Source organism: Triplophysa dalaica, chromosome 23 (genome assembly GCF_015846415.1).
Source record: "Triplophysa dalaica isolate WHDGS20190420 chromosome 23, ASM1584641v1, whole genome shotgun sequence".
NCBI lineage: Eukaryota > Metazoa > Chordata > Actinopteri > Cypriniformes > Nemacheilidae > Triplophysa > Triplophysa dalaica.
The window spans coordinates 9,636,405-9,656,550 of record NC_079564.1 but is presented as its reverse complement, the minus strand read 5'-3'; the positions used below and the strand labels follow the sequence as shown (position 1 = coordinate 9,656,550).

Here is a 20,146-nt window from a genome sequence, read left to right as displayed (position 1 = left end):
TACAACATGCAACCCAACCAGTTGTATCCATGCACTGAATAAAACCATGATCGCTTGCAATAAGATATTTTTAACCAGATTTTGGTACCTTTAGGAGTAGTGTGGGCAGGTGTCAAGTCCTGCTGGAAAATGTAATCACCATCTCCATAAAGTCAAGCATGAAGTGCTCTTGAATTTCCTGGTATGGCTGCGTTGACTGGGGACTTCAGAAAACGCAGTTGACCAAAACGAGCAGATGACATGTCAGCCCAAATCATCACTGAGTGTAAAAACGTCACACGAACTTCAAGCAACATGGATACGTGGATATTTTTATCTGACAAGGGAACTTTGGTCCTCTGTGTTTTCTGATATATGATTGTAATAGGTTGTATAACTTGTACAGTGCTTGCTTATTGATTCCGTTTATAAGTTAAGGCAATTCACATATAGTTGGAGAAATTTGGTCTTTTCATTGAAGGACCGGGGGATGTTGTGAACGTAATTTATATATGCATGTACTAAAACTACCCACTAGATGTCAGTAATGAATGTAGCTCACGAGGTAAAGGAAATGTGTTGCTGTTGCGGCCCTTGTCCTGAAATGGAATAAATATCAGTTTGTTACAAAACTCTTTCTTTATTGAATTAAAGAAACAGGATTTACTTGCACATATAGAAATACCTTAAAAATCGAATTGATAAAATAACGTAATTATATTAATCAACCAAATGACGTTCAACCTTCTATCATATCCTATAGAATTGCCTTGTTTTCTTTGGTTGATGTGTTGCAAAAAATCTGAGCAGTTTAATGTGAATTCATGTTTTTGACTTTACTGTAAAAAGACTTGTATTCCTGCTCTGTTGCTGTATTGTGTTTTGCTGGAGTCAGGGCAGGGCTCGTCCGTGTGTCACCATGGTAACAATAAACTTTGCCTCAGCCTGTCAGTATGAGATTTGACGTTCCTCAGTAAAGGTTAGTGCTCTAGCAGTAAAATAACAATAAACACTTATTTTATTTTTAACTGTGTGTTTTAACAGCCTTAGGTTTGATTATGACTTTAAGTACAGGCGTGTACTTTCACTTTATAAAGTAACTTTTGACGCGGCGGTTTTTGATCTCCAATGACAGTTTAACGTTAACTGTATTTTATATTTTGTGTTCAACAGCAAAGCAAATCTTACTCGTTTTAAGTCATCCGTTTTTACTTAATTCAAGTTTATTTGTCTTCCTGTACATATTTTGGTTTGTTGAGTAACGGTTATCACGTAGCTGACGTTCAAAAAATACAGTTTTACAAACGTATGAGTGGGGTTAGTATCCGGTTGACTTGGCATTTATAAAGTCATTTAATATTGAATTATTTCACTCGAATATAATCAGAAAGATGTCCGAAAAATCAACGTTGAGTGAAAATGAAGACGACTCCCCCACCAATGGAAACAACGTGGAGGGTGGGACAGAAGAACCTGAACTGTTCCTAGATCAGAACCAAAGCTCTGGATTAATAGAGGGAAGCAGTACACATGAGAAAGGCAATGATGAACTAGTTAACACTGTCCTAGCCTCAGATCCCGACCTAGAAGTTAAACCACCACTAATCAACACAGAAACGGGTATGAAGGCATTATGTGTATATGTGTGTGTGTGTGTGCGTGTATACATTTGCAAAATAGTTTAGTTTTATCTTAAGTGTAGCTATGTACAATTCACTGTATTGTTTACCTGATTTGTAATGCACATAGATGTTAGTGGTCACATGAGAATAAAAGAGAAAACCAGCCCCAAACAGATACCCTTCTCAGCTGCCCCATCTAACGTTACCACTGTTAACACTGCTGTGAGTATTTATTATTTTTATTGATCTTAATTATTGGGTTCTATCATGCTAGATGTTTGACCATCAACATATCAGTGGACAGGCCACCTGAGTTTAATGTACTGTATAGCTGTTCAGTTAATTATGTGCGTAATATATAGGTATATAAGTACAATATATGCATATCAAATCATATTGCAGTCTTTCATAGTTTTGGCCTGACTTCTTAGGTATCGGGTAAGCGTTCTGTGATACTATCAAACGAAGCCCACAAGGAGAAGGTTAAACAGCTTAAAGCTCTTAAGGATGAACGCAGAGCGGCTCTCGATGGCCGACACAGGTTCCTCATCTTTAAGATTGCTTATGGGATTGGCCTGGAGGATGCGGAAGTCGAGGAGGCAATCATCTCTGATGACAAGGTGAGTAAAATATGATCCTGTTAGCCTTAATGCTGAGATCCTCAAAATGACATGATCACTGTTTCATTAACATACAAATGTGTGTATCTGTGACAATATGACTTTAATTATCACAAATACAAACATTTGTATTTAAATGAAATATGTTTTAAGGTATTGAAGGCATTTTAACATACAAGCTTTTTTGTCACTCTAAAATTGTTTGTTCTACAGTACTTCATGATTGAAACATTCTTCTCACCCAATGGTTCGAAAAGCCTGGTGCTCTTCTACCAAGTTGTACAATCGGTAAAAAACCTTGATGGTGATTTTGAAAGACAAATATCCTAAAACATTTCTCCAGCATTCTAATAACAAGCCTATATGCATCTTCTCTCTAGTCCAACTCTTGGATGGACACCATAAATCTATCCACTGGACAGAAGAAACTGTTTATCACAACATTCTCTGCCGAGGTACGCCAGCATTAGTAGCATTTGATGTCATTTGAATGTGACAAACATTTTTAACAACTATTAAGGGGAAGATTTTTAGGAAAATAATCTTAGTATGCTTTTTTATACTGTACTATCAGGTTTATATGATCGTAATACAGGACAAGTAGTATCGCTGCAAATAATGTAATTTAAGAAGCTTTGAATTGACAACATATCCTAAATGACGGTAACTAAGTAACTATACTGTTGCTAATGAGAAACACAATGAAGCGTGTCACATTTTCTGATCTATATTTATTGCAGGTTCTTACCGGGCAGTTTTTGTTTTTCTTGAGAGGCACAAGCAAGGCCATAACAACTGCAAACATATCCCAGGTCTGTCGGGTGTTTCCTAACTTTGAGTGCCGCTGACCTTGACCTGTTTTGTCTGTCGGTTAATTGTCCTCTGATGTTTCTCTCCAGGAGGTGAATTTTGGTATACTAAACTGCTCAGAGGGGAACATTCTGCACAGTCTGAAGTTTCTTTTTACCCAAGTCATGAACCCAGCATTAAAGGCACAAGAGGTATATGATTCCTCAAAGTAATGTGGTAAAGTGGATTATTGGAACTGAAAGTTGAAATACTATAGTGCATAAATCACAATAACAATATATCAATATTTTTTTTAAGGACTGGGGTGTTTTAAAAGAGGGCAAAATGGACCCACACGTACAAGACTTCCTGAGTTCAGTGGATAAGTTCACCTGTACCGTTTCTTCATTGCTGAGGAACACAGAAGAAGCATTTCAGCTTCACAGCCTCCCATCAGTCTCAGATCTGAGCCACATAAAGACACCTGCTGATGGTATCAGTGCAGGTAAAGCCAATGTAACCCAATTATACCCAATAAAAGAAAGTGAAACCCTCACCCTTGACCTTCTTTTTACTGATATCAAAGTAGGGTCTAAAGTTTTTGGTGTGATGTTTTGCATGACATTTATGCAATTTGCAATTATGCAAGTGCATGCATCCTAATTCCTCATGTATTTATGCTCACTTTTCCCAATTTAAAAGTGCTAAATCAAGTAAAATGTGGTATACTATAGTATGTGTGTTTAGAATCAGCAACTGAAGAAGTAAAATCAAGTTATCTTTTAATTTTCTTTACAATATGCCATGATGTTTTTTATTTGTGGAATGTAGACTCTAGCAGAATTTTTCCCTGCTGCTGACCACAGATTTCATAACCCTGTTGAAAAGTTTTTGAAGCATGATAGCTGGTCTGTGCTGGTTTAAGCTGGTCATGTGCTGGTTTAAACTGGTCCTAAAACCAGCAAATGATGAGCTAAAACCAGCACAAACCAGGATATTCAGTTTTTTTAACAGGTAATTAATTTTATGGTACTTTTTAGAGACAGTGAGCCAATGCTCACCTGTGACTGAAAGTTTCGAATATTTTGCAAAGCATTTCTTTCCCCATTAATGTCTCTTTATCAACTGAATTGGCACAATTCAACTATCAAGACGATCGTATTTCCCTCCAGCATGCTGTTCCAAAAGCACTGTAAAAACTCCATTGTATAAATAAACTGACTCGGTCTTATCAGTTTTTAAATGCTTATATTTTTTAGTGAGCAATCACCTTTTTTGTTACAATTTTAAACCAACCTAGTTTTTGTTGGCTTTGGTTTAAAGTGAATAACTCTGAGTTGGTGGAAAGTCTGGAAGGACAGTTGTTACACTGGGCTAAGCAGATAGAACATGTGCTGATGGAGAGCGAGCAGATCCGTCGAGAATCAGATGACATCGGACCCTCAGCGGAAATAGAACACTGGAAGTGCAGAATGATCAGCTTCAACAGGTACCAGAGCCAGTGTCTGTTCATTAAAAAAACAACACAATCTTCATTTAGGGACCATTAGAAATGTAATTTTGGTTTTTATACATGTTCAGTTAAACTTGCTGTGTGTGCGTGTCTATTTGTGTTTTCAGCCTTTTGGAAGAAATCAAAAAACCTTACGTGCATAAAGTTATTGGTATATTGAGTGCGGCTAAGTCCAAGACAATAAAAAAATGGATAGAATTGGTGAGTTCAGTCAAATTTTTTGTTGTTGTATTTCTAGAGAAAAACTGTAATTAACGTCAAGTAGACAGGGGTATAAACAATATTACCAAGCTTTTCACGTTAATATTCTAGTGTTTTTTTATTTCTGTAATTGCCTCTATTTGTGCCAAAATCTCTTGTGCCTGTGTATTTTACACTGCAAAGTATCAGTGAAATGTTTGAACAGTGTTACATGAGGAAATCTAAATGTTCTCACATTTATTGTAAATACAATTGCAATGTTTTTTATATTTGTTTGTTTTTCTGTCTGTAGGACAAAAATATCACAATTGTGGCAAATGAGGCTAAAAGTAATGTGAAGTATCTGTACTCTCTGGAGAAGTTCTTTGAACTTTTGGAAAAGTCTGGTCCAGTAAGTTTCAATAAGGGCTTATTATCCGTTCACTATAGGTTAATAAACAACAGCTTTAAATGGTTACAATATTAGTGATCTGTTTGTGTCTATTGCATACATAATACTTACTAAAATACTCACACAATTATTTTTAAACCTGGCTGTTTGTTTTCTTTAGACCATCATGTTGGAACACATTCCCAAGCTAATGAACAGCATACTCATGGTCCACACTGTGTCCCCATTTTACAACACCTCTGAACACATGACATCACTCTTTGTGAAGATCACTAACCAGATGGTCAGCACCTCTAAGGGTTATCTCTGCCAAGGGGTGGCGAAGGTCTGGGACTTGGACAGGTCAGGCTGATATCAAATGTTGCTAAAGATATTTTCATCTGAAGCTCTGACTTTGAATAAATGAATTACATGTGACTGTATAACCATTTAGAAAGGAGCTTCTCAAGAGGATCAAGGAATGTGTTCAGTTGAATCAGGAGTATCAAGAATGCTTCCACCGGATGAAAGAGGAATTAAAGCAAAACCCCCTCAAACTGCAGTTTGAAGTTAGGTCCGTAAACTTTAAAGTATACATACCAGAAATCAAAATTATTTTTTTAACTTGGTAAATGCACATTCCTGATCGTATTGTACACAATTGCTTTTAAATAATTGAAGATTGAGATGTGTGTTTACTTTATACAAATAATAGTAAACTTATGTTATGAGAAGTTAGCTTGTATTTTAAGGAAATTCTTCTTTTTCATACCAACAGTGAAAATTACATCTTTGGAAAGTTTGACACATTATGCAAACGTCTGGACAAGATAGCAGATATTGCCAGAACTCTTGAAGATCTCTCAGACCTGCAGTTCATGAAAGTTGAGGGTATTGAGAAAACATACATGCGCTACCAAACAATTGTAACCACCATTAAATCTAAGACCTACAATGTCCTTGACCACCGCAAGTTAGAGGTACTGTACAGCAAGATCACTTCCCATTTTCTTTTCTTTTCTCTTTTGTTTTATTTGACATTCATCTGTTTCTCTTTCAGTTTGATCGTGATTACACAGAGTTCAAAGGTCAAATTCAGGACCTGTATTTGTCCCTAGAGTCACTGATTGACACCTGTTTTCAACGTAAACATACAGTAAGGGCATTAGTGTCAAATAGTACACATTTGTATTTATGCTTCGAAATGTAATGCAAAGTCTCCTATTTTGAAATTAATGATGAAAGCATCATATTTTACATTCAAATATTATTCAACCCACAGACTGAGCAGGCCTTTGAACTGCTGTCCAAGTTTGACAACGGTGTAGGCAGACAAATGGACCTCAGCCTGAAGTATATGGCTGTTTTACAGGAATATGAATGTGACCTTGAATATGTTCGCAAACTCTTCCAGAGCAAGAAGGAGGATCCCCCTATACCACGATGCATGCCTCCTGTAAGTTTCATGGGAGACGAAAACAATGATATGTCATTGGATCTTGTAGTGGGATACTTACAGCAATACAAACATGCCCACATACTGTATATTTTCTCCTGTCAATGCAACACCATTCACTTTCTGTTGCAGGTCACTGGGAAAATTTCATGGGCACACAATCTGTTCCGCAAAATTGAATCGCCAATGTTAATTCTACGTGACAAATTGGACATTGTACAGGTAATCTTACCAAATCAGTTTCCCTCTCTTATCAAAAAAATGCAGCTGTAAGCACAGCTATTTGTAGTATTTTGTTATTACTGGAGTTAAAAAAAACGCTATTGAGACTTTTTCTATTATTAATATCAATCTAGAAACTGGGTATGAAGACGATTATTCGAGCGTATAACAAACTGGCTGCTGTTCTTTTGGAGTATGAAGTTCTGCTTCACAGAGATTGGGTTGAAGCCATGGAACTGCAACAAATGTTTTGTCTTAAAGCTTCACTGCTAACCAGACACCCAACAACCAAGGTTTGTATTTTAAAGAAGTTTTATTTCATCATTCATCAAACCTGTTCACGCCTGGCTGCTGAGTGTCCTTAGCTAATCAGGTATCAATCTTATTCATATCGTATTTTAAACGAATCCATGTGAACTGAAAATCGCAACTGACTTCAGTATTGGGAAAAAATAAGAGTGATGCATTATAAAAATTTACTGCATGGATTATATGGTACATTGAATGTCATTTATTGTCAATAGGTGATCTATGTGAATCTCGATCCCTTGGTCCTGGAGACATTGTATGAGGCAAAGTACATGCAAAAATTTAACTATCATGTACCTGATGTCGTTCTTAAAATGTGTGCCAATGAACATCAGCTGAAGGTCCATAATGACAAGTGAGTTTAATAAAGCTATACTCTATGCCATATATTCTGCTTAAAATACAGTGTATATTCACAATATTTTTGCACATTAGGATCTAAAAAAATAATGTTTAAATGTGGTTTTGAATAAACGTATGTTTAACGTTATACATTAACAACATTGTGCTGCCAAATCGTTTTTGGGTTTCTTTTCTGTTTCGAAACGGAGGTATACAGAATAAATTATAAATGTTTTTTTAGTTAAAAGTTAATGCAATATGGATAATGAAATTGAATCTCTTTGGGATCAGATTGAAGCAAATGCTGGATGACTTTGATGCAGCCGTCAAGAGGATTCCCAGTGTGTTACAACCCCTGATGAATCCCTTCATCCACCAAGTGGAAGCTGCCCTCTCCCCTGGACTGACCATTCTATCATGGACATCCCTTAATATTGACAACTGTAAACATTCATGACATCAAAAATAAAATTACATTAGCCTACATGTAATGAAGTTACATCTGAGCTGGTTTCTTCCACATGCTGTCTATTCCACCCGCTAAAAACGTGCATAACATATTAACCAGTTTGGGATGGATTTTTTTAGAAGCGTCATAATTCTTAAACCCAACTAAGCAAAATAAATGCTGGTGCACAGATATACTAACATACTTTTCAATTTGTTTCAGTTATAGACGGTGTGTATGAAGCCCTGAGAAAGCTAGAGCACGTATCAAAGGTTGCCATGGATATTCTGGAATGTCGAATTGAGCGTGTCCTGAAGAGCATGTCCACCACCCTTTTACTGACACTGCCAGAAGAAGAGCCTATTCTGCCCCACGACTTCCTGACCAATACAGAGACCACTGTCAATGCAGCAAGAAAGACCCTAAAGATGTGAGTGTTCAGAATCTCTTTCTGCATATTCAGAGCAGAAGAACCACTGGAGGTTTTGAGGATTTATTTGTTTGTTTGCTTCACAGTGCAAGTCAGCAGTTGGAGTCTTCTATGTTGGAGATGATTGAGGAACTGAAAAGAGAGATGAAACCTGCAGAAAGGGTCAACTTGGAGGTACTGTGTTGCATCAAGGCCCATTGCTTTAAGTATTGATTCAGATTCAGCGGTGTATCAAAATTGTTTATTGTACAAAATCACACAGGTTTACAATGTATGTGTGTGTGTTAACAATTTGTAATTGCATAAACGGGAAAAGTGTCTTGTACCACCCAAAAACATGTAGCAAACATTGGGCCCAAAATTGTGGTAGCGTTGCAAGTTGCTGCTAAATTGACACCAAATACTCCAGAGCTTGAGAGGAAACACATCTTTTGAAAAGAAAAGACTTTCTGTGTCTTTTGTATTGTTGATAAAGTTGATGTACATGTTAAGGACTCATTAGTCTCTAAAAGCTAATTGTCAAATGCATTTACATGTTTAGGGCTCACAGTGTCTGCATCCCGATGCCAAGCAGAAGACGCGCTGCCTACAATGTCTGCCGTGTGCCTTCTACATCATAATGGGACAGTTGTGTCAGAGGAACACAGAGGCCCTGGTCAGAGGTACCACTCTCAACTCTGTTGATCGAGTTCTCTATGGAAAGAAATGTCGCTTTAATACATCAGTTGTTTTTCCTTCACTCCAGTAAGATTCAAGTTGAGACGATGGAGATCTCAGTAGTGTTATCAATTGTGCTAAGATTTACAGCCATAGCAAATTTAGCAAAATAGGTTCATTTCATCAGTCCAGTCTTGCATCCTACAGTCATCAGTTGTTTAGCTTCTTTCTTTCTAAGAAAGTTTTAAAGAAGCATCTTGGATATTTAACATTGTTTTTTTGTTAAATAAAGCAGAAAACTCTACTTTACTCCAAAATTTCCTTCCTGGTAAATGTATTTTATCACAATTGGTGTCTGAACAAGAATCTGAGTCAAGTATACATCTTTTATGGAATCATTTTGTAATAAATGTCTGTGATTGCCTCTCATTATCTCATGTTTCTTCTCATCATCTTTTTTCTTAAAAGCTACCAAACTCTCTCTGGATTCTTTGCGTCGTCGGCTGCATGGTGCAAACACAAAGTACCGATCATCTCAAAGTGATGCTGCCATTCAGATTCCTCTGTTCAAAGCGTCAGTTGAACTGGCCATTCCCAACCTTGTCCTTAGACCGAGTGTAGAAGAAATACAGGTACTGATGAGAAAACAAAAAATTGCACAATATCAATACCTGAATACAAAGTGTGCATGTTAATTTACAATGCTTTGTTTTGCTCTCTTTTTGTTCCACTTTTTATGATCCTTGTGGGTTGCATTTGCATGTACGATATACATTTGCCTTTATTACTGTAGCAATAAGAAATGTTCCAATCCTGAACATATTCTGTGTTGTCTGTGTTGAGCAGGTCATTCTTGGTAAAGTTATTACCACTGTGCTTTTATCAGCAAAGGATATTCCTCTCTGGACATATTCCCATCTCCATTTCAAACAGTTGCAGGTAACCATGTTCTGCAGAACAATATTTAAGCAAGTTAACACTGTTGACAGCATCTGCAGTATGACATACTGTCATAGGTGCTTTGTTCTTGAATTAAGTCAAAACTCCAAAATTAATTTGAAACATTTCACGAACAGAAACTATTATTACAGGTTCACTCACCGTTGAGCTTTTTTGTGACTCCACAGACAGAGCAGTTAGCAGCTCGAGAGCTTGGAGACGACAATATGGTGCCGAAGCCGATCTTATTGAGGCCTCTGGACAAACAGCTGTCGGATCATAAGGACGTGAACAAGGCTTTGGGCCAGCTAGCTTCTATGGTGTCCTCTCTCAAAGTAGACGTTGGGGACATTGTGGAAGGGTTGTCTCAGTTCTCTGCCCTGTGGAACCAGGTACTTCAATAAACATTTAATTTAGTTAATCGGATACTGCTTGGAGCTATAAATATTGCCCACTTCTAAATGTTTACATCACATAACATTATTCCGTAATATTATACATTATATTTATATTTGTGATCTTTTCCTAATCTAGGATCCTTCAGAACAGGTAAAAGCATTTTTGGAGACCAGCCCATCTCTGCCGGAATTCAGCCGTCAGCTCTCTCTGTATTCTGTACGTATTTGTTAAATACCTGTTTGGGGTCTTATATTATTAAGTACTGTATTTAAGACAACTGCAAAAAAACTAAGGGTGATCCCAGCATTTTCTACACACATTTTATTAGAAGCTCGAGACACAGATTGAGGAGCTTCCAAACACATGCAGTATGGGCCCCATCCTTTACGATACCAGCTCGCTCAAACTGTCGCTCACTCAAGAGTGTCGGACCTGGAAACGGGCATTTGGGTCAGCTTTAAACCAGCAGGCCTCTGCAGATATGACCGAGATGAGCTCTTTCGTGGAGGGGGTGAGCAGGCTGCTCCAAAGGCCAATTTCTGACCTGGATGGAGTGAGGGGAGCCATGGCTGCCCTACGGGAGGTACGAGATCAAGAGATACGGATCGATGCCATCCTTGGAATGATGGAAGAGTCGTTCGCCCTGATCAATCGGCATGAGCTGTTCTTCAGCGACGGAAATGCAGAGAAGATCGATAGGCTGGTTTACACTTGGAAGGAACTCAATGTGATGGTGAGGGAGTTGATTTAAAAGAATCTATTGTAATGTTCTGTTACACGCAAAATCATTATGTCATCCGATGGATTTTGTGGCATAGACATTTGGTTGTAAAGATGTTATTTTGAGTTATTGTATATTCAATTTTAAGGTCAACCAAACCCAGAAGAAGCTTGTGGAAATTCAACCTCAAATGAAGGCTGAGCTTCTTTCTGGAGTTAAGTCCTTCCAGAATGTTGTGCAGAACTTCTTTGCCGACTTTGACAACTGGTAATATAGAAGAGTTAACAAATATAGATTATTTTATGTAATGTTTTTTATTGATGGTCCTTATCTTAACTGTGTATGTAGTGGTCCTGGAGTACCAGGTTTGCCCCCTCGTGAAGCCAGTGACAGGTTACAAGTTTATCAGGCCAAGTTTGATGAACTGTGGAGGAAATATGTCACTTTGTCCAGTGGAGAAGAACTTTTTGGCCTCCCTGTTAATGGTGCCTTTCGAACATATTTATTAAAATCCTTCATAGCCAAAATTTTTTATAACATTTTGTTATCTTTTCATTGTGTCAATTTTGTCTTTTTTTAGATTATCCCGATCTTCACAGAATCAAACGAGAGCTCTCTCTTCTCTCCAAGCTTTACAGCCTGTACAATTCTGTCATTGAGAGCGTTTCTGGATATTATGATATTTTATGGGCCGACCTCGACATAGAAAAGATCAATAATGAACTGTTGGATTTGCAGAACAGGTATGTTTGATTCCATTTTTTTTTACATGACTTGGTTGTCTTAAAAAGTACACAAATATTGTATAACTGAAAACTCTTCAAGGATCCGAAAGCTACCCTCAGCCCTGAAGGAATGGCAAGCATTCAATGACCTAAAGAAGAAAATTGATGACTTCAATGAGACCTGCCCTCTACTGTACATGATGGCCAATAAGGTGAAGTCAGCCTCAGTTCTTTGATGTCACAAACAGGCGTGTAAACTGTGCTCTAACAAATGTTTTCAATACTAGGCAATGATGTCCCGACACTGGCAGCGCTTGGCTGACATTACAGGCCAAACCTTTGATGTGCAATCTGGGAATTTCAGTCTTCGCAATGTCATGGAAGCACCTCTGCTGAAAAATAAAGAGGATATTGAGGTATTGTGCAGCAAATCTGTTATATAAATTACAGTTCGGGATATGTAACTTAAAAGGGTATGTAACAAAGCTCTGGGTACCAGGATGTGTGTATCAGCGCGGTGAAAGAACGAGACATTGAAGCCAAACTCAAAGATGTGGTGAATGAATGGAGCAGCCTCCAGTTCACTTTTGCCTCATTCAGGTCAGAGAAGATTCTCAAAAATATTTAATTGTTTACATTTGTCATAAAAATTGACTGAAATGTCTCCTCTCAGGAATCGTGGAGAGCTGCTGCTAAAGGGATCGGACACAACTGAGAAAGTTGCGTTAATGGAAGACAGTCTTATGGTCCTTGGGTCCCTAATGAGTAACAGGTTAATTCATAATTTCATCCAATAATTGTTCAACAGTTTAAATGTACGTTTTTTTGTGAGTACATTTTATGTAAGTAACTCAATAATATCCCATAATGTAAATTTTCTGGACTCTTTTTTAGATACAATGCTCCATTTAAGCCCAGCATCCAGCAGTGGGTGCAGAAGCTGTCCAACAGTTCAGAGGTGATAGAGAGGTGGCTGACGGTACAGAACCTGTGGCTCTACCTGGAGGCTGTGTTTGTGGGTGGAGACATTGCAAAACAACTGCCGCAGGTAACATAAATCAATAGACATAGACAAACAAAGCAGAAACATTTCTTACATATAGATATTGGATAGGAAAGTTCAGTTTTAATAAGATTAAATTATAAAAATCCAATTAAATACTATTTTTTAATTACTATTACTGCATACTGTTTCTGAAAATAAAATTCCACAGGAGGCGAAACGCTTTCAGAACATTGATAAGTCCTGGCAGAGGATAATGCAGCGAGCACATGAGATTCCAGGTGTGATTCAGTGCTGCGTCGGAGACGAGACACTTCAACAGCTACTTCCGCATCTGCTGGAACAACTGGAAGTGTGTCAGAAATCTCTGAGCGGCTACCTGGAAAATAAACGGCTCGCCTTCCCACGGTTCTTCTTCGTCTCTGATCCAGTGCTGCTGGAGATTCTGGGTCAAGCCTCTGACTCTCATACCATACAGGTCCCTGCTCTTGTTTATCGATGAGAATTTAAGTGATATTCATCGTGATACAGCATTAACTAATTAACTTATGGTCATAAATTTATGTTTGATTGTTCAATTTGCCTCATTTCTTGGTTGTCTTTGTCTTTTAAGGTTCACCTGTTGAGCCTTTTCGATAATGTCAACAGAGTTGTGTTTCATGAGAAAAACTATGACCAGATTCTTAGCTTTCAGTCACAGGAAGGGGAAACCGTGCCTCTGAACGAACCAATCGTTGCCCAGGTAAAAGATTTGATTTTCAAGCTTAAATATGATTTTTTATTCCATGAATGGCTTAGGTAAAGATAAAACCTAAAGTAATTTTAACCAAAACTAAATGAATGTACATAAATCATTAATGTGTGAATATTTTCTAAAACTGTTGATAATTAAAAGATTATTATACTAAAAGATTACTTATACACAGGGTAATGTAGAAGCATGGCTGAGTCTGCTGTTACATGGAGTGAAGAAGACCATTCACAACATCATAAGACAGGCCCACATGTCCATCAATGACCAGGGTTTTAAACTGGTGGAGTTCCAGTCCATGTTCCCTGCTCAGGTGGGACTGCTCGGCATACAATTTATCTGGACCAGAGATGCCGAGGAAGCACTCACCCTTAGCAAGATGGACAAAAAGGTTCAAACTTTGTTTCTATATTAAGTGATTTAGCACTATTAGACATTTCATGATTAACAAGCTTTTCCTTGCATATTTATGGTTTAACAAAAAGAAAAGGTTCCTTACGGATTTTTTGATATGAGTTAAGTATCTTGTTCTACCTTTACAGATAATGCAAACTACAAATAAGAAGTTCCTGGATCTGTTGAATGAACTCATTGACATGACCACTCACGATCTAACCAAGATGGACAGAACTAAATATGAGACGCTTATTACCATACATGTCCACCAGAAGGATATTTTTGATGAACTGGTGATGTATAGTTTATAGTCCAATTTTATTCTAATCTGAACAGATGCTTTTAAACGTATCGCACTTCTGACTCTTAAGTTTCCATATCTTCTCTTCAAAGGTACAAATGAACATTCGGTCACCCTTGGACTTTGAATGGCAGAAACAATCTCGCTTCTACTTTGTTGAAGACACAGACAGATGTGTGATCCAGATAACCGATGTGGAGTTTGACTACTGTAATGAATATCTAGGCTGCACTGACCGTCTGGTTATAACACCTCTTACTGATAGGTGATCGTAGAAGCAGTTTGACACATTCTTAGGTTTAGCTAGGAGACTATAGTGAGATGTAATAGATGGTCGCAATGTTTAAGCTAGCTTTTTGCTTGGTCCCTTGCAGATGTTATATCACATTGGCCCAGGCTTTGGGGATGAGTATGGGAGGCGCTCCCGCTGGCCCTGCTGGGACAGGAAAAACAGAAACCACCAAAGACATGGGCCGCTGTTTGGGTAAATACGTTGTGGTTTTCAATTGCTCAGACCAGATGGACTTCAGAGGACTTGGCCGCATCTATAAAGGTGGAGTGGATTGCTAAACTAATCTTTCTGAAATATTGACATCTTTGTTTATTTGTTTAGATGTATTACAAAGTATATGTTTTATGTCCCATATACTGTATGCAATGTAGTATATTATTTTGAACTGTTTCTGATGTTTGTCAAATAGGATTAGCCCAGTCTGGTGCATGGGGCTGTTTTGATGAGTTCAACCGCATTGAACTACCCGTGCTGTCTGTGGCAGCTCAACAAATCTATATCGTCCTGCAGTGCAAAAAGAACAAGAAATCTCAGTTCATATTCTCTGATGGAGACGTTGTAGACATGGACAAAGAGTTTGGTATCTTCCTTACCATGGTAAAGAGAATAGACATTTTGGTAACACTTTCCTTGAAGCATGTATGTATAATGCATTATAAAATTTGTTTTAAATTGTTGTAATGCACCTTTTAATGCATTGTAATGTCTTATAAATAATTGTTATTACAGTTAATACATTATAACACTAAGCAATTCATTGTTACACTACACATTTTAAATTGGTTATAATTCTACTATAAAAACTACTTATAATGCATTACAACATACATTATGTAGAATTATAATGCATTTTACCCTTTAATAACTCTTTGTAATGCATTATACATACATGCTTCAAAAAAGTGTTATCCAATTTTTTTCTCCAAATTCATGAACATTTTTAACCTGTGACATCGAAGCATTGATGTAAAATTGACGCTTGTTGTGTTTTTTTTTACTTCACAGAACCCAGGGTATGCCGGCCGCCAGGAACTGCCCGAGAACTTAAAAATTCAGTTCCGTACGGTGGCCATGATGGTGCCCGACCGAGCCATTATCATAAGAGTGAAACTGGCCAGCGCTGGCTTTCGCGATAATCAAGTTCTCAGCCGCAAGTTTTTTACTCTCTACAAACTATGTGAGGAACAGCTTTCTAAACAGGTGACCAAAATGCATTTATATTATACACAATATCTAAAAAATATTTATCATAATGTAAATAACATTTGACCTTGCTAATGTTGCTCAACAGGTCCACTATGACTTTGGTCTGAGGAACATCTTGTCTGTTTTGAGGACTCTTGGAGCAGTTAAGAGATCCAATCCAACCGAGCCAGAGAAGACTGTGGTCATGAGAGTTCTCCGTGACATGAACCTCTCCAAACTGGTGACTTGGATTCATCCGAATGTGGAATAATATCACCAGGCAGGAGAATACTAGCAATGCTAGGTTGACCATCTCTCTGCCTACTTCTTCCTTCATGCAGGTAGATGAGGATGAGCCGCTCTTCATGAGCCTCATCAATGATCTGTTCCCAGGCATCAGTCTGGATAATGCAGGATATCCTGAGCTAGAAGCTGCTATCACCAAACAAGCTAAAGAAGCCAAGCTGATTGCTCATCCTCCATGGATCCTCAAGCTTGTTCAACTCTATGAGACCCAACGAGTGAGACATGGTAAGTGTTGATCTGTATTTTCATATGCTCTAGCTCCTTGCCCTCATAGTAATGCCATCTGTTTATTCTGTTTGCGCAGGTATGATGGTTCTTGGTCCCAGTGGGACAGGAAAGACCACATGTGTCAACACTTTAATGAAGGCCATGACTGACTGCGGAAATCCTCACAAAGAAATGCGAATGAACCCAAAAGCCATCACAGCCTCCCAGATGTTTGGTACATTGGATGTAGCCACAAATGACTGGACAGATGGAATCTTCTCCACGCTGTGGAGGAAAAGTCTGAAAGGCAAGAAGGTGAGATGATATATGTCAACAAGCATCTTGTATCATTTTCTGAAAATAAACCTGCTGTTAAACCTGCTTTACTTTATTACAACAGTTTATTGTAATAGGAAATGATGCCGTCACACTACACTCTTTGTTCCATCGAATTTCATTGATACAAATGCGAATGCTACAGACTGGAAATACAAGCTCATGCAAAGTTCACACATAGAAATCCTTTAATGTAAATTCACCACAGTAACTATTTTTCAGGGGGAACACTTGTGGATCGTTCTTGATGGTCCAGTTGATGCCATCTGGATTGAAAATCTCAACTCAGTCCTAGACGACAACAAGACTCTCACGCTGGCCAATGGAGACCGTATCCCAATGTCCCCTAGTTGCAAGGTGGTCTTTGAGACGCACAACATAGACAACGCATCTCCGGCCACCGTGTCCCGCAACGGCATGGTCTTCATGAGCTCATCTGTTCTGAACTGGGAGCCTATCCTGCAGGCCTGGCTGCAGAAGATTCCAGCAACACAAGCTGATTTTCTTTTGTCCTCTTTCAACTCTGTCTATCAGGTGACAACTAGACATGTGGCCACCTTCTCTATGCTCAGTATCTGACATCTGACTTAGAAAAATTGTGTTGCAGTGCAATCCTACTTATTAATAAAAGAAAACCAATTTAATGCTTTGTTTTAAGCTAGCTGTGCATAAATATGCCTTTATTTATATTCCTATCTTCTGCTCGGACATGCTCAACATCTGCATTTTCCACAGGATTTAATGAATTTCATCACCACTGCGGTTTCTCCTAAAATGCAGCTGTTGGAGTGCATGTACATCAAGCAGACCATTGATCTGTTACAGGTAAACCTAAAGCTATATTATCCTTAGACAAATGACTGATGCAATACGAATTCCGTCATTGTAAATGGGCTGTTAACAGTATAATGGCATACAATACAAACATGTCTCATCCAATCAGATGTTTATTAAGCTATTCGTTTGTGAAAATACAAATCAGTGATTTGCTCTTGCTGAAACACAGGGTCTGCTGCCAGACGTTGAGGAAAAGCTCTTGAAAGGATCTCACATTAATCGCCTCTTCATCTTTGCTGTCATGTGGTCTGTTGGAGCTTTGCTGGAACTGGATGATCGTGCCAAGATGGAGACGTTCCTCAAGCAGCACTCAGCCAGCCTAGATTTGCCCAGTACACAAGGAGATTTGACTATCTTTGAGTTTATGGTCAATGAGACTGGAGAATGGGATCACTGGTCCAAAAGGGTAAAATAAAATGTTTTCGACTTGCAACCAATGTTCGCTTTAAATGAGGCCTAGTTATACTATTTTAATTGTGATGTCTTCATTAGGTGCCAGAGTATCACTACCCCAAGGACATGGTTCCTGACTACGCCTCCATTCTTGTACCCAATGTCGACAACATACGGACTGACTTCCTGATGCAAACCATAATGAAACAAGACAAAGCAGTCCTGCTTACTGGTGAACAGGGAACAGCCAAGACTGTCATGATAAAGGTGTGTTGCATTTTAAATAATTAAAGATTATATTTGTTTAAATAAAACGTAATTAATTATTTTGATTAAAACCTCCACAGGGCTACACCAGCAAATATGACGCGGAAAAACATCTGATCAAAACTCTAAACTTCTCGTCTGCCACCCTGCCTGGCATGTTCCAGCAAACCATAGAGAGTTACATAGACAAACGTGTGGGTACCACTTACGGACCTCCATCAGGAAAAAGGATGACAGTTTTCATCGATGACATCAACATGCCGGTTATCAATGAGTGGGGCGATCAGGTCAGGTGTCTTTTACACTGCAGATGTGTAGGAAATGGATCAGATTGTATTTAGATACATTTTCATTCTAAAGAGAATTTCACATTGAGCTAAAGAGTACATTAACATTGTATACACTACTCTAGTTCCTGTCATTTTGGCCACTATATAAAAATGAATATAGCTATTGTTGTTTTAAAACTATTGCTGTGCATCTCTCAGATCACAAATGAGATTGTTCGTCAGTTGATGGAGCAGGGAGGTTTCTACAGCCTGGAACGGCCTGGGGAATTCATCAGCATCATCGACCTGCAGCTGGTGGCTGCTATGATCCATCCCGGTGGTGGTCGTAATGACATCCCCCAGCGACTCAAACGCAAGTTCTGTGTGTTTAACTGCACTCTGCCCTCCAACTCCTCCATAGACAAAATCTTTCACACGCTGGCCAGTGGATATTTCTGCCCGGAAAGAGGTTTCCCGGAGGAGGTGTGCTCGCTGGCTGCCTCTCTGGTACCAACCACCAGAAGAGTGTGGCAGGCTGTCAAAGCTAAGGTACTGATCTAGCAATATAAGAAAGTATATGCAACTGCCTCAAATTGAAGAGCATGGTCTCAACAACAGTGAGGTCATGTGTTCAGCAGAATGCACATACCTCATCATAATGTGACATGTATGGTACAAAATGAAGAAAATTACATCATACGAGGGGATGTATGTTTTATTCTATTATGCAAACAGCATATAAAAACTAAAGCTTACAGTACATAAAGCCTACATTCAGTGCAATCACATAAAAACTAAAAAATGGTGATGTTATGGTTCTGTAGTCAAGTATTGAGTTATACTAATAAATGTTACCATTATACTTTATTATGATGGTTTTCAGATGCTTCCGTCCCCAGCAAAGTTCCACTACATTTTCAACTTGCGTGACTTGAGTAGAATCTGGCAGGGTATTCTGACTGTGGGATCAGACGTGTGTCAGACTCCTCAGCTGATGGCCTCTCTTGTCCAGCACGAGTGCTTGCGGGTCATTGCCGATCGCTTCATTGAACAGAAGGACAAAGACGTTTTTAATGACATTCTACAGAAGGTGTGTCACCTAAATCATGACAGCCAATATAATAGAATAGAATAAATTCTTTCATATTCATTTTTTTTGTATTAATCATCTAGTGTCTTTACTGTTCTGCGCTCTTCAGATCATAGTAGAGGATCATGGTCCTAGTCTTTTGGAGCGTGGGCCATGGGAAGAGTATTTCGTGGACTTTTTGCGGGACGCTCCTGAGCTGACAGGGGATGAACCTGAAGACACAGAAACAGAGACACCGAAGATCTACGAGCCCATTCCTTCCTTTAAGACCCTATCAGAGCGCCTGTCTATGTTTCAACAACAGTACAACGATAACGTCAGAGGAGCACCCATGAACCTGGTCTTCTTTGAGGTTCATCTTAAAGTTTCTCACAAAAAATGTGTTGGTCATATTTTACTCCAGAATCAGATCAAAATGCTGTTTGTATAAGAAATTGAACTGATTTAAAACCTTTTTACGGTCTTGCAGGATGCAATGACCCACCTTATAAAGATCTCAAGGATAATCCGGACGCCTCGGGGTAATGCCCTACTGGTCGGAGTGGGGGGTTCTGGGAAACAGTCTCTCACTCGACTTGCATCCTTCATAGCTGGATACCAGAGCTTCCAAATAACACTGACTCGGTGAGAATATTGAGGTTTGAATGGCCTTTATGGCTTGCTGGGGTACAGTTCTGACACTGTCTACCTGTATTTCTGAGGTTCTTGCTTAATTGTGCAGCTCAAGTAATTTCATTATTCAACTTCAAAAATTTGGGACAATATCAACCA

At 38.6% G+C, this 20,146-nt stretch overlaps 1 protein-coding gene across 1 annotated transcript in view; it reads left to right on the top strand.

The window, feature by feature from the left end:
* Nucleotides 1-1,196: 1,196 nt before the first annotated feature.
* dnah5l (dynein, axonemal, heavy chain 5 like) overlaps nt 1,197-20,146 on the top strand; it is a 29,494-nt gene continuing 10,544 nt past the window's right edge. The window contains exons 1-56 of the mRNA XM_056738093.1: nt 1,197-1,599; nt 1,729-1,823; nt 2,033-2,221; nt 2,435-2,509; nt 2,602-2,676; nt 2,962-3,033; nt 3,121-3,222; nt 3,329-3,515; nt 4,334-4,499; nt 4,631-4,724; nt 5,017-5,115; nt 5,276-5,457; nt 5,549-5,668; nt 5,873-6,074; nt 6,155-6,250; nt 6,377-6,550; nt 6,683-6,772; nt 6,907-7,065; nt 7,297-7,436; nt 7,715-7,866; nt 8,094-8,301; nt 8,388-8,475; nt 8,843-8,963; nt 9,427-9,590; nt 9,805-9,897; nt 10,086-10,289; nt 10,432-10,512; nt 10,625-11,029; nt 11,166-11,284; nt 11,366-11,502; nt 11,598-11,760; nt 11,843-11,954; nt 12,030-12,158; nt 12,242-12,342; nt 12,416-12,514; nt 12,637-12,790; nt 12,957-13,223; nt 13,359-13,487; nt 13,672-13,887; nt 14,039-14,185; nt 14,286-14,458; nt 14,568-14,746; nt 14,895-15,082; nt 15,491-15,685; nt 15,777-15,911; nt 16,012-16,201; nt 16,281-16,498; nt 16,742-17,053; nt 17,255-17,344; nt 17,526-17,762; nt 17,849-18,016; nt 18,097-18,303; nt 18,505-18,834; nt 19,169-19,375; nt 19,485-19,727; nt 19,845-19,999. Coding sequence (XP_056594071.1) covers nt 1,371-1,599; nt 1,729-1,823; nt 2,033-2,221; nt 2,435-2,509; nt 2,602-2,676; nt 2,962-3,033; nt 3,121-3,222; nt 3,329-3,515; nt 4,334-4,499; nt 4,631-4,724; nt 5,017-5,115; nt 5,276-5,457; nt 5,549-5,668; nt 5,873-6,074; nt 6,155-6,250; nt 6,377-6,550; nt 6,683-6,772; nt 6,907-7,065; nt 7,297-7,436; nt 7,715-7,866; nt 8,094-8,301; nt 8,388-8,475; nt 8,843-8,963; nt 9,427-9,590; nt 9,805-9,897; nt 10,086-10,289; nt 10,432-10,512; nt 10,625-11,029; nt 11,166-11,284; nt 11,366-11,502; nt 11,598-11,760; nt 11,843-11,954; nt 12,030-12,158; nt 12,242-12,342; nt 12,416-12,514; nt 12,637-12,790; nt 12,957-13,223; nt 13,359-13,487; nt 13,672-13,887; nt 14,039-14,185; nt 14,286-14,458; nt 14,568-14,746; nt 14,895-15,082; nt 15,491-15,685; nt 15,777-15,911; nt 16,012-16,201; nt 16,281-16,498; nt 16,742-17,053; nt 17,255-17,344; nt 17,526-17,762; nt 17,849-18,016; nt 18,097-18,303; nt 18,505-18,834; nt 19,169-19,375; nt 19,485-19,727; nt 19,845-19,999 — 9,062 coding nt within the window. The 5' untranslated portion in view covers nt 1,197-1,370. The remainder of the gene's footprint in view (nt 1,600-1,728; nt 1,824-2,032; nt 2,222-2,434; nt 2,510-2,601; nt 2,677-2,961; nt 3,034-3,120; nt 3,223-3,328; nt 3,516-4,333; nt 4,500-4,630; nt 4,725-5,016; nt 5,116-5,275; nt 5,458-5,548; nt 5,669-5,872; nt 6,075-6,154; nt 6,251-6,376; nt 6,551-6,682; nt 6,773-6,906; nt 7,066-7,296; nt 7,437-7,714; nt 7,867-8,093; nt 8,302-8,387; nt 8,476-8,842; nt 8,964-9,426; nt 9,591-9,804; nt 9,898-10,085; nt 10,290-10,431; nt 10,513-10,624; nt 11,030-11,165; nt 11,285-11,365; nt 11,503-11,597; nt 11,761-11,842; nt 11,955-12,029; nt 12,159-12,241; nt 12,343-12,415; nt 12,515-12,636; nt 12,791-12,956; nt 13,224-13,358; nt 13,488-13,671; nt 13,888-14,038; nt 14,186-14,285; nt 14,459-14,567; nt 14,747-14,894; nt 15,083-15,490; nt 15,686-15,776; nt 15,912-16,011; nt 16,202-16,280; nt 16,499-16,741; nt 17,054-17,254; nt 17,345-17,525; nt 17,763-17,848; nt 18,017-18,096; nt 18,304-18,504; nt 18,835-19,168; nt 19,376-19,484; nt 19,728-19,844; nt 20,000-20,146) is intronic.